A 12,482-nucleotide genomic window follows, 5' to 3' on the forward strand; every position below is an offset into this window, starting at 1 on the left:
GTGTGTGTGTGTGTGTGTGTGTGTGTGTGTGTGTGTGTGTGTGTGTATGTGTATGTATGTATGTATGTATGTATGTATGTATGTATGTATGTATGTATGTATGTATGTATGTATGTATGTATGTATGTATGTATGTATGTATGTATGTATGTATGTATGTATGTATGTATGTATGTATGTGATGGCCTGCGTTATTGGCGCCCAAGGTGAAGCCTAGTGGGGCGGCGCGCCCGTGTATATGCGTTCATGTGCGCGCCTGTTGCCGTTATTGGCGCCCAACGTGGGGCATGGTAGCGCCGTGAGCGCGCGTACCTGTGTGTGTGTGTGTGTGTGTGTGTGTGTGTGTGTGTGTGTGTGTGTGTGTGTGTGTGTGTGTGTGTGTGTGTGTGTGTGTGTGTGTGTGTGTGTGTGTGTGTGTGTGTGTGTGTGTGTGTGTGTGTGTGTGTGTGTGTGTGTGTGTGTGTGTGTGTTTCATTAGACACCAGCAATATATCTACCTCGCGGCCTCAAGCATGATGAAAGCAAGGGATAACTTGGAAAATTGGGCAGAAGGAAGGATTTGTCTTCCTTCGGGTCCTCTGAACAATTATCTAACGCGAAGTCGGATCAGGTGAAACATACGGTCACATTCGTGGGTTTCAAACTTTGGATTGCCTCTTTTTGTACAGGACGCGCTCAATAACCAGAGCGTAAGCTCCCCGTTACACTATTCAGTTCTTAATTGCACCGGTCCGCACTAAATAATTTCAGCAGTATTACATGACAAATTAAGACGCTTCATTAAACAAATCAGTTTGCCTGACTCCATCCCGTAAACGGGCTCTTCAGTACAATAGCGTATATGATGGAGTGCATGTTACAGCACTCACAGTCTTGTGTGCTTGAAATTGTAGAATTAATTACTTTTGTGGTAATAAATTGACGCGTTGTGAACTATAATATGTAAATTATTCCCTTCTTACTCCTCGTTCAACAAAATTAATAATTATTTGGTGGTGACCATAGGGATGCCTTTGCTTGAACGTTCCACTTGACGCATAAAAGCACTTTGCTCAGGATATAAATCCAGGCATTATTTATTCAAACGGGACAGAGCGAGGGTATATATTCCTGTGCATTCCTAGTATAACGCAAGGAGACGTAAACTCACAAGCTTTTCGAGACAGGCGACAAATGTTTGCATTTGTAATAATAATATTATGCATTTGTAGATAGTATATATGAATTTCGTTTGTTACAAATAAAATACTCTACTTCCACAGGTATGAGTAATTTCTTGACACAACTTGCTTCCCTTGAATATCGTACACCAACAGTTAACACTCGTTGTACTGACACTTGGTCCTTACCGCAGTTTCGAACTGATTACAAACTGCAATCCTTGGCTCACAATCTACCATTTTTTTCTTAATAAATATAAAGATACTGCTGGATTTAGTCCAAAACAACTGCGAATATACTTTGTGAAAACGCAATCTGTATTTATTCATATGTCGTATGAGAAAATTTCTGTCATTACTGTACTCTTTTTTTGCATTAATCGATTATTGATAAACATTCTGTTAGCTTATTTCTGTTGTGTTGCTCTCATGCATACGCTGTACAATTTCTTTTCTATTTATTCATTGATTACCACTTCTGTATTGTTCATTAATTGTTATTTCGTTCTGTCTGCTGCCGCCATATAATGGCTTCCTGGGCCTTCGTCAAGCTGTTCGTACAGCTTTTAGGCCAGGTGACCATCCAGATACTTGCTGGAAAATAAAATATGATTTGATTGATTTGATTTGATTCCCATTACACTATTCATGAAGGAACCTAGGGCTGTGCTAATCCTGCAAGGGAGCGACAGTCTTGCGCGTTTGAGGATATCATGGCCTATCTTCAACAAACTTCTTTCTATATATGGAACAGTTCAGCTGTCAGCCTTGCAATTGTCACTCTGAGTGACGTCCAGTCTACTATCTTCTTAGTTTTGGTCCATCCCGTCACCTTGCACAAGCTCCAGTAAGACGCTTAACGACGTCCTGGCCATAATAGCGTTCTACCCTCATCGCGAAAGCCTGCTGTCATACACTTGGTTCGCCATGAAAAAGAAAAGCCGTTAACCCTCCTGTCTACCGCCTCTGCCATGATCCGAGTAGAACACGCGGACCACCGCGCGGCAGGACTTGCACTAGGCGCTGTTACTGAGCCGAAGAACACGGACACTGCGCCGCCGAGGCACCCCGCCGGGAAGACCAGCCACGACAACGACATCGCACCGCTACAGCCAACCCGAAGTACAAAACCAGCCCGACATTTGTTGTCTCGGTGCCGTTTGCGCGTCCGGAGAAGACGTGTTGTCACTAACGACGTCCCCACGTGGACACGTCGGCGTGTGATTCAAGGGCGGACGACTCGGCACGATGAAGCAAAGCGCCCGCCCTCCCGGCCGTGTCTTACCCACACGCCCTGCGACCCGCCCTTTTTTTTTCCTCTGGACCCCTACAAGCCCGCTTCCCACCTGCGGAAATAAAAAACAACACCTTAGCCGACACGAGTACGGCGGCGGTGCACGGGGTCCTGTCTGGCCATCACACGGCTGTCGGAAGCCGCTTCCCGCGCGCGCTCGCCTTGATCCTTCCCGGCGACTTTTTGTTGCGTCACAGCTTGTTGTTTCCTTCGCCGGGCCGTCGGAACGAAGTCAGTTTCTATTTCGTCTTCCGCTTTCTTGGTTTTTCTGAAAGTTCCTCTCCCCTTCTTAACAGGGTGGGGGCGTCGTTGTTGTGGCGAGGGTGGGACGATGACCCGTCTGTCTGCGGGCAAGCAAGGCAGGAGCCCTCTGCTTCGGAGGAGCCCAGTGCCACCCAGCCAGCCGGCCAGCCAGCCGTCGCGAGGAAGAGACCCGCTCCGCTCTTGGACGGCGCCCCTCAGGTTTTGGGAACAAGGCCCGGAGGCGGCGGCAGCGGAACTTGGCCCACCTTTCCACTTGTCCTTCTCCTCTTCTTCCGGTCCCCTCGCCCTCGGGCGCTGTGCATCCAAAAACCGAAACCGACCGAAGAGAGGGGATCACGTGGCTCATATCTTTCCCCCTTACCCATCTCCGTACCGACGTAACGCCAGGCACCCCCCTGCTCCTCCTCTCCAGGCGCTGAATCAAGTTCAGGGTTGCGGCCGGAGCGGCAGACGATCTCTACCAGCTACCGCTACCAGGAGCGGCCAGTTTGTCGAGAACACTCGTCGCGGCGTGTGCGCCTGTGGTGTTGTTGCCGGTGGGTCGTCGAGCACGGCAAAGACAGTACGGCGTCGTCGTAGTCGGCAGCCCGCTTCCTGGTGTGTCCCCCCGCCGCGTGACCGTTGAGGCCACGTTCCGTTCGCAGGGCCGTGCGAGAGCGCGCTGTTTGTTTTGCCGCGCCTCAGCGGGACGTCTTGTCGCTTGTCTTGTCGTCAACTCGTCGCTCCGCTGTCCGGAAGAAGAGCGGCAGTCCCGCTGCCCTCGTTTGCTACCCTGATTGGGACGAGGAAGAGAAGCTAGGGTAGCCCCCTCCCGCAAGCCAGTTGGTCCCGTCGCGAGTTTGCGCGCTGATAAGCAGGGGACACGTTCTCATCGCCGCCTCGTCAAGGAAGGAATGAGCCGGAGGTGATTAATAATTGAGCCGGGCTTCTGCAAGGCCTCCCTGCCCAGTGCTGCTGCTTGAAGAATCTCCGTCGTTAGGAAGAGGACCCGCGGGACACTGCAGTTCACGTACTCCCGACAACAACATGTGTGCCAATGTGCAACTCACCAAAGCCGCTGCCAGTCGGTTACGGCTGGTTGGCATCGGACTGGTGCTCGCGCTTCTCTCCTGTGCGCCACCTTCGGCTGCCCAACAAGAAAGTGAGTACGGCGACGTGCTAGTGCGATGTTCTGGATGTTTAGAGGGTGCATCTTAAATTGCGGCTCTTGTGGGACTCGAAAATCGCAGGCAGTGTCCGAGGAGTCAAGTCACGATGACGCTCACTGAGTTCTTTTCTTTGAACCATAGGCTACTAGGTCAGCGCGTTTTGTGCCGAGATGCTGCGTAACTTGCGGCACTGCGAGTGAACCAGAGCGGCGCTCAATCTGAACGCTAAGTAGAACCTGACAGCACAATGTAAGATCACCGCTTGTGGGTACAATGTGCAGACAAAACTGCCCCACTACTCCTGGTGCTCATCATTAGCCTTAACAAGGAGGTCATCGAGACAATGGGAAGCCTTTCAGCTCCTTTTATGTGGCGCCTTGTTTTGCTGGTGAAGAACTATAATGTGGAGCAGGTCAACATCTTGTTAAGGAAGCAGTTCTCAACATAGGGTTTTAACCCCACTCCCATAGCACAAGAAGACCGTGGGCAGCTCAGAACCTCATAGGAGGAGACAGTGGTCAACGCAGAGTTATAACCACTGTTCAACAGCGCAGGAAGGCCTGCGAACAAATTTCTATGCTTTTTATTTCTTGGGCTACTTACTTTGGGACGTACCATTAGCAGGCCATTGACGGAAACAAGAGGAAACTCGAACTATAAGCTTAAAGCATTGAAACTATCCACTAACCAGCCGTCATATGACTGCCGTCAGACTGCTAACGACGGCATGAGTGACGCTGACAGCGCACATGTGGTAGTTACGTTGAGCGACCAGTACTGCGGAGAGAAAAAGGCACTAAAACCTGACCGAACAAGGTCATGAATTTCAGCAGCTCCAAAAAGAAAACACGCGCATCGCCTAGTGTGGCCCTGACCTCCTGGGCAGCGGCGCAGAGCGCACGGCGCCTTTTCGAAAGTCCGCGATGTGGAACAAGGGCTTTCCGCTCTTCGCGCAATGTTTGTTGCGCGCCGCGGCCGTGATCTTGATCTTGCTCAACCTCTCCTCCTTCCCTCTCCATCTCCTTTCACGTCTGCGCGCCCCGAATCCCAGCCCTTTGTTGGCGCGCGCGAGTCGCCTTGTCTTGTCGCGAGATCCGCCAGTGCTCTGCGCCCGCATGTACTGTAGAACCGCCTTCTTGACCGCTTGCATTGGGGCGCGCGCGCCGCACAATGCAACATCCAGTAGCCTCCCCCCCATTGTGCTCGCGTCTAATTTGCTCCGCACCAGCTGCCATTTCTGGGCAGATGGGGTGGCCCATTAGCGCAGGGAGCTAAGCGCCGGCCGAATTTTCGCCGGCCGGCGCTTCGCGGGCGACGGTGTACGCAAACATACACACACAACCAAGAGGCCCGCGCGCTTAGTGCAGTGAAGTCCGTAGAGCGCGCAATCTAGGTCGCGAGCTTTATCTACTGCCATTTTTTTGTTAGCTTGTTTTTTTTAGGGTGCTATAGCTGGCTTCTGCGTAAAGGGTACCTTCTGTTTAATCGCAGTCCCGTGCATTCCGCGTACTCCGTAATTTAGAGCTCTGAGGCCGCCTGTTAGGATGGGCCTGTCTTCGAGGAAAACAAAAGGGCCGTCATCAACTGTCCCAAACGAGGCTGTCTGAAGCGTTGTTGCGCGTCGCGATTTCCTTGACTCGTGTAGAACTGAGAAGTGGACGACGTAACAACCGAAGCAAGAAAACAAAAAACTCTGAACCTCGATCTGGACGCTTGAACAGTGAGCGCTTGTATGCTGGCCAGTCCGAAATGTAGGCGTGTCCATGAGCGGTTGTTTTTTTACTCGTGGGCTCTTGTGTCGGCAGCGGGAAGATCAAATCGTTTGCACTGAACACTGTTGGAAGCTCAGGGCGATTTACTTTAAAGAGAGAGAGCGTGCGACAGCCATTTGAGTAATCAAGATGCGCTGCTTATTCATGAGATATATCAACTGTGCGACATGCTTTCACTCGAGCTTATTTCAAGTCTACGCGACTGTAGCTTGGCACTCTATAGTTGTAGATGAGTGCACAGCTCGAAGGAAAATAAAAGCGAACGCATTATTAGCGCTCAGTCGATGATCCCTGCCGGCCTAAGTACGAATTGGTAGCGCAGTTATATTTTCAATGTATATTTCCTGGGGCGCATCAGCCCTCGAATTCCTTTGATGCAGAAGTAAAAGTAAATGAGCTTCTTAAGTTAAACCCAACAATTTTCTTTCGTTTGGCTCGTACCTGTACGCGTCAACCTCTCTCTGTAACATACACCGTGCGGTGCGAACCGCGTGGAATTTTCGATGCGTTTACTTTCCGACATTTCACATCTAATATTCAAGGAGTGTCGAAAATTATTAGGTTGTCTGGTTTAGACCAATATTAACAGATCATGACATGACAGAACATGACTTTCTTCAATACAATTCTGCTGCGCACCAAAACACAATCTATGTTATCAGTAACTTCTTTGTAAAAGTTTGTAATTACAGGTCATTTCGCATGCTTCAATAGCTCAACTTTTCCCCACGCACTGTGCCGGCACCTGCTCTTTGCGTTTTAATTCCTCTACTGCAGGCTACAGGCGCATTTTCAACCTATAGGCCCGCTATAGTAGCTAGAATATGAGCAGCGATATCGAAGCTGAAATCAAGTGGAGGTGTCGGATTTGTGCAGGACATACAGTGACCATAACGCATAACCACTAATTTCTTAGCTTAACAGAATGCATTCAGCGAAAAAGAAATTTAACCGGAGGTTGTAGACATTAAGGTGGGAAAATGAGATAGGAAAAGTCGTAGGGATAATGTAGCGGCAGCTGAGGCAGGAAAGTGTTGATTAGAGATTATCGGGAGAGATCCTTATCCGGCGACGGATCCAAGGAGGCGCTATACATAGTGTTCGAGCAAACATTTAACGAAGCTGCATGTCTCGCAGAGCGTTGCAGCATTGCAGTACTGATATGGGTGGCATTTTTGGAAGCGTGAATAAAAATACAGGAAGGAGAATGCAACATCCGCCGCTTTCAGCACGAAAAACAGCGAAGGAGCCGAAATACTGCCCTCCTTTTCAGGGACAAGGGCACTGCACAACCTACATGCGGAAAACACACCGCAGGAAACAAACGCACAAAAACGTGTAGAGCGGGGCCAAAGAAGGCAGTGGCTATAGGTAACGGGGTGAGCAGAGGGCGCGCGGGACCGATGATCGCGAGAGCGCGTGGTCACACCGCGACGCATCGGCCCGCCGTGACCCCGATTCCGCCGCCGCACTCAGATGGTGCTAGCTACCCCACCGAATCCACCAACAACACTGCAAGCAGTAAAAAAAAAACGCGGGCACCGAGCGCGTGAGCGCGCGGTTTGGTTCGGCCACGATCCGTCCAAAACTGGTTCCTTACGGTTGTCGACGCTCTCAGGATCGTCGTCGGCGCGGTTGAGCATGCTCCTATTTTGTTTGTTGTTGTTCTTTGCGTTTTCTGCCCCCCCCCCCTCCCCCCGCCCGTCGCACACAAATTCGTCGAGGAGCACCGATCGGAATGCCCGGTTCCGCGAAGAAAGAACCCTTCGCGCCGAAAACCTCGCCATTCAGGGGTGAGCGCGAGTGGTGGCGAAGAATGACGTCGGTCTTTTGTATGGTCCGACCAGTCGTTCTCCGCATATTTTTTCCCCCCTCCTTTTGTATATGTGGATGTTTCTGAGCGTGCTGCCCGGCACTCTTTCCCTGGGTACGTATTGCTTGACTTCTCTGTCTGTGCCGGCGGTCCGGGCGGCGGCAACATCACCGAGGTCTGTTTCGTGTTTGGGGGCGCGCCGTCAGTGGAATACGTTGGTCACGACTTCGGGAGCGTGAGACGCCGCCAGTGGAGGATAGGAAAAAACGAATAAAAGAAGGGCTCAGCGAGTGTCTTTGCGCTGTCTTCGCGTGATGCAACTGAGTTCGCAGTCTCGGCGGGCTGAGGTGATGACGTAGTCCCCCCCCCCCCCCCCCCCCCCCCCGCGATATCCTGTCGATTAGAGGCACCGCGTGATTAGGGTAAAGCCGGACATGTGACAGACATGCCCCATTACTAAAGGTGGACCGTATAGTCGTACAGTCGTTGTACTTCGTTGTACAGCGGCATGTCGTACAGAGACAGACTTAAGGAAGCTCTCTCAACTTAAAGATATCTGCGAAACAAAATAATTGAATGCCTTCGGCAACGAAGGAAGGGATAATTAGAAGCAGTGAGACCACTACAGATTCCAGATGTGGGCACCAACTCGAAAATAAGGGGGGGGGGGGGGGGGGGGGGGGTAAATTGCCTTTCTCAAAAGTGAAGCAGATTCCACCGAACCACCAAGCATTCCACGCCAGAACTGCTACCTTGGCATTCGGGGTTCCGCCTGGCTCCATATAATGCACAAAAGAAAGACTTTAATAAAGCAAGAAGGAAAGCTAAAGGAATCCTACTTTTGGGGATTTTTTTGTTTCTGTTTCCTTTATTTGTGCTTGCGGTATGCGCGGTTCCCGAGAGCCCCGCACGGTGGCACGTGTGAGGCAGTGTCAAGAAAGTAAACAAGCAAACCAAAAAATACACAACGATATAAAAGTAAGGCACGCGCGGGTGGCCTTGAACCTCTCTTCTTCAACACCGGAGCCGCGCGCCGTCTCGGCTCGTAAATTCTGACCGGCCACGCCCCCTCCCCGGCGGACTCGCGCTCGTCGTTGCAGCAGCGGCGTCCGATTTCGCATGTGCCTCGCCTCCTTCGCCTTCTACTACGTACTTTCCTCTGTTCAAGCCGAGCCATCAGCCAAGCCAGAGCGTTATGCGCTGCCGTAGCCGTAGCCAGTTGCGCCGGAGTGTTTGTAGGCAAAAAAAAAAAATGTTCGAAACGTCCAGTCGCAGGAGCACTTTTATCGCTGAGAGAAAACATTCGTCCCTGGGTGCAACGTCGTTTCGAAGAGCACAGGAGCAGACTGAGTACGTCCACGCATGCTCCTAGTCGAGTCCCTCGTCAAGGAAAAGGGATGATCCAGTGAGGACGACACTTAAAAGCAAATTACGCTTCCCGTTTGTTGGTTGTTTCTTCTTTTTTTTTTCTTAGGTCATTCTAGCCCATACACGCGTGTTTCGTTTCGCTTGCCCCTCAGCGGACATCCGTTGTCGTTATCGTCGCTGTCATCGTTATTTCGCTATCGTTCTCCACACGACCCGTGTACTACTTCGCATTTTTGCTCGCGGCACTGCGCTCTTCAGCTCCTTACTCTTTATAGCGACGAAATACGATGAATTGCAAGGCCTCCGAGATTCCTAGCGTGCCAAGGTAAACAGGTATTGCGAAGTCTATGAGATAGCCAGGACTGGGCTGTTATACCATAGCGTACTCTAAGATACTAAAAAGAGGCTAGGCGTTCCACAAGGAGAGTATTACATCGTAAGGCATAAAAAGAGATCAAGAAAGATCGTAAACCAAGCGCTAGGAGTCCCGTCCCTGACGTCTGCCCTGACTGCCAAACATACCTGTTTAGAGGATGTTAGCAGGAGCTTATAGCAGTACCATCGTAGCCATCATCGGACATGGCGAAAAAAACAAACCGTGACAGGGGCCAGCTTTATATGCTCCTGAGCACCGCTCGTGCTCGGTGCGCTTTGTTCGGCTACGGCGTTCTGTTCGGGCAGTGTCTGCCCTGGTCTGCCTCGCAACTTTTCTTAGTTCCAATATAGCTTGCTTGTTGTGGACCTGCGTTCGTGATTTAGCTCACGCGCACGCGACACCTCACGTCTACAAGTTGGCGACGACGGACTCTCCTAACCATGGCGACGAGTTGCGAGGCGACAAGGACAGATTACCAATGTTTTGGGGAATCCCCCACGGTGGAGTAGATTTGTAATAAGAGAGTAATTAGTAATTATCATACACCCAAGCGCAGCCATACGCCTACAGAGGAAACCTATACAGAAAATTAATAATAATAATAATAATAATAATAATAATAATAATAATTCGTTTTGGGGGAAAGGAAATGGCGCAGTATCTGTCTCATATATCGTTGGACACCTGAACCGCGCCGTAAGGGAAGGCATAAAGGAGGGAGTGAAAGAAGAAAGGAAGAGAGAGGGATCTTTAACGTGCTCTGACATCGCACAGCACACGGGCGCCTTAGCGTTTTTCCTCCATAAAAACGCAGCCGCCGCGGTCGGGTTCGAACCCGGGAACTCCGGATCAGTAGTTCCCGGGTTCGAACCCGACCGCGGCGGCTGCGTTTTTATGGAGGAAAAACGCTAAGGCGCCCGTGTGCTGTGCGATGAAATTTTGTTTTGAGGATAGGAAGTGACGCAGTAACTGTCTCACATGTCTCAGTGGGAACCCGAAGCGCGCCGTAAAGGAAGGGATAAATGAGAGAGTGAAAGAAGAAATGAAGAAAGAGGTGCCGTATTGGAGGTCTCTGGGAAATAAAAGGCGCAGCCACCGGCGGACCTACTATACCAGTTCCTTCTGTAGAGCGGTGGCAGGCTGTACTGATCAGCTCAGACCCGCTGACTTAAGTCCGGGCCACTGAGCGGGCTCACAAGGTCGCCGAGAGCCATGGGCTCGAAGCCATCTAGTATAGTGCCCACGAGGGTTCAGTCATGACAATAAATATTTTCCAATCCAATCCAATCAACCACCTGGGGATCTTTAACATGAATGCACTGACATCGCACAGCACACGGACGCCTGTTGCGCAAAAGAAAATGACTATACAGCTTTCACAGTAACACCGTAGTTGGAAAAAAATCATCCTGGTGTGGGGTTCGAACCCAGGACCATCGTCTCATCGAGGCAGTCGCCCTTCAAACTGAGCTTACCGGGACGGCTAGCATTACTTTGTCACATTGGTCTTGGAACTGCTTTCACACAGAGCTTTTCATACTTAGCATACCGAGGCCACTGTGCGACATCTGCCTACGGAGGTTACGAGGAACACAATGAGTACCTGCGTGTTTCCACTGTCGCAGACATGCCTCACGTTAAGGCAGAGATCCGCAGAAGTCGAATGTTTTCTGCTGTTTCATTGGTCATCCGGGCATGTAGGGCTAGCTCCAAAAAAAGAAAAGTGGAGAAGAATGTTATCTAGGGCGCGTATTAACCAGAAAGATAAGAAGATAAAACGTCAACTAGTTTCACAGAAAAAACGAAATAAGAAGCTCGGGACACTTCGCGGTATGGGGCTCCCAGCGTCGGGACAAACCGAGTTGTGGACGTGGCACGGAGTGCTAATGCTTCTCTTAACGACCCCAGAATGACACGCAGGGCAGTACCCGGTTCTTCCGTTTTTGAGTCAACTCCCTTCTGGGTTATTGTGCCGACACCGCCGCCCGACCTGGCGGTGCCGTATTCTGAGGTGTTGATGAGAGCGCTGCTCAGCCATTGTACTTCTTGTTTTGCATTGCCTAGCTTTAGTTTGTGGTGAATGCAGACATTGGGAACTTTCTCTGTTTTTTTTTTCTTTTTTTGCGCGAGTCGAGGGTTTCGCGTATGCTCTTAGTGGGGCACGGAGTCAACGTTATCACGAATTCTTTCTTTCCACCGTTTATTTTTTTTTCTCCCATCTCATTTCCCTTTTTTTCTTCACTTTCTCTTCTGTCTGCTCAGCGCGTTGCACCCGGACGCAAGGGTGTGTTCTGCTCATCGTCCGAATAGTCATTTTCTGCGTGCCGCCGAAAATTCTTGGTACGCTTAACGCTCGGGGCATTCCAGCTTCCCCCCCCCCCCCCGCCCCCGGGTTATTCCCTTCTGATGCGAGCTTGTCGTTGGTTTATTTTACTTCTTTTTTCTTGCCTTCGCGCGGTTTCGTAATTTGAACGTGTGAATTCACACGCGAGTACCATCGCGCTGCGCCCGCCACAGACGCATTAACCTGGAGACCCCATTGCACGGCAGACAGAGAAACGCAGGCGACATACTCTGTGCGTGTCTGTAGCCTGAACGCCTTTTTTGTGATTGTGAAGTTGACCCGCCGCGGTGGCTCAGTGGTTAGGGCGCTCGACTACTGATCCGGAGTTCCCGGGTTCGAACCCGACCGCAGCGGCTGCGTTTTTATGGAGGAAAAACGCTAAGGCGCCCGTGTGCTGTGCGATGTCAGTGCACGTTAAAGATCCCCGGGTGGTCGAAATTATTCCGGAGCCCTCCACTACGGCACCTCTTTCTTCCTTTCTTCTTTCGCTCTCTCCCTTATCCCTTCCCTTACGGCGCGGTTCAGGTGTCCGCCGACATATGAGACAGATACTGCGCCAATTCCTTTCCCCAAAAACCAATTATTATTATTATTATTATTATTATTATTATTATTATTATTATTATTATTATTATTATTATTATTATTATTATTATTATTATTGTGAAGTTGCTATTTTATTTATCCTTTTACATCTCGTGCCTGATGATGAAGAGGTTCGAAGAGGCCGTTAGCGCAGCAACCCAGCTCGTGCGTGCAGAATTGCACGTTTTTAGCACTCGCTGTGAGGCGAGCCTTACGTAAAAAGTGAAAGCCTTCTTTTCAGCCGCTTTCTTTTTGACGTTGGCCTCTTGCACGAGTTGCTTAAATTACACTGACCTCGCGAGTTGGTATGCGCCTCTGTAAAAGAAAACCTACACTCAGATGTCGAAGGCGCTGTAGA

General features: G+C 50.4%; 1 protein-coding gene across 3 annotated transcripts in view; it reads left to right on the forward strand.

The window, feature by feature from the left end:
- LOC144110194 (uncharacterized) overlaps window positions 1–12,482 on the forward strand; it is a 216,527-nt gene that overhangs the window by 109,798 nt on the left and 94,247 nt on the right. Inside the window, exon 1 of one of the 3 annotated variants that reach the window (XM_077643031.1) lies at window positions 3,638–3,859. The exons of the other annotated variants lie outside the window; for them this stretch is intronic. Coding sequence (XP_077499157.1) covers window positions 3,745–3,859 — 115 coding nt within the window. The 5' untranslated portion in view covers window positions 3,638–3,744. Of the gene's footprint in view, window positions 1–3,637; window positions 3,860–12,482 lie in introns of those variants that run through there. 3 annotated transcript variants of the gene reach the window in all.

The sequence above is a fragment of the Amblyomma americanum genome, chromosome 11 (assembly GCF_052857255.1).
Source record: "Amblyomma americanum isolate KBUSLIRL-KWMA chromosome 11, ASM5285725v1, whole genome shotgun sequence".
Taxonomy (NCBI): Eukaryota; Metazoa; Arthropoda; class Arachnida; order Ixodida; family Ixodidae; genus Amblyomma; species Amblyomma americanum.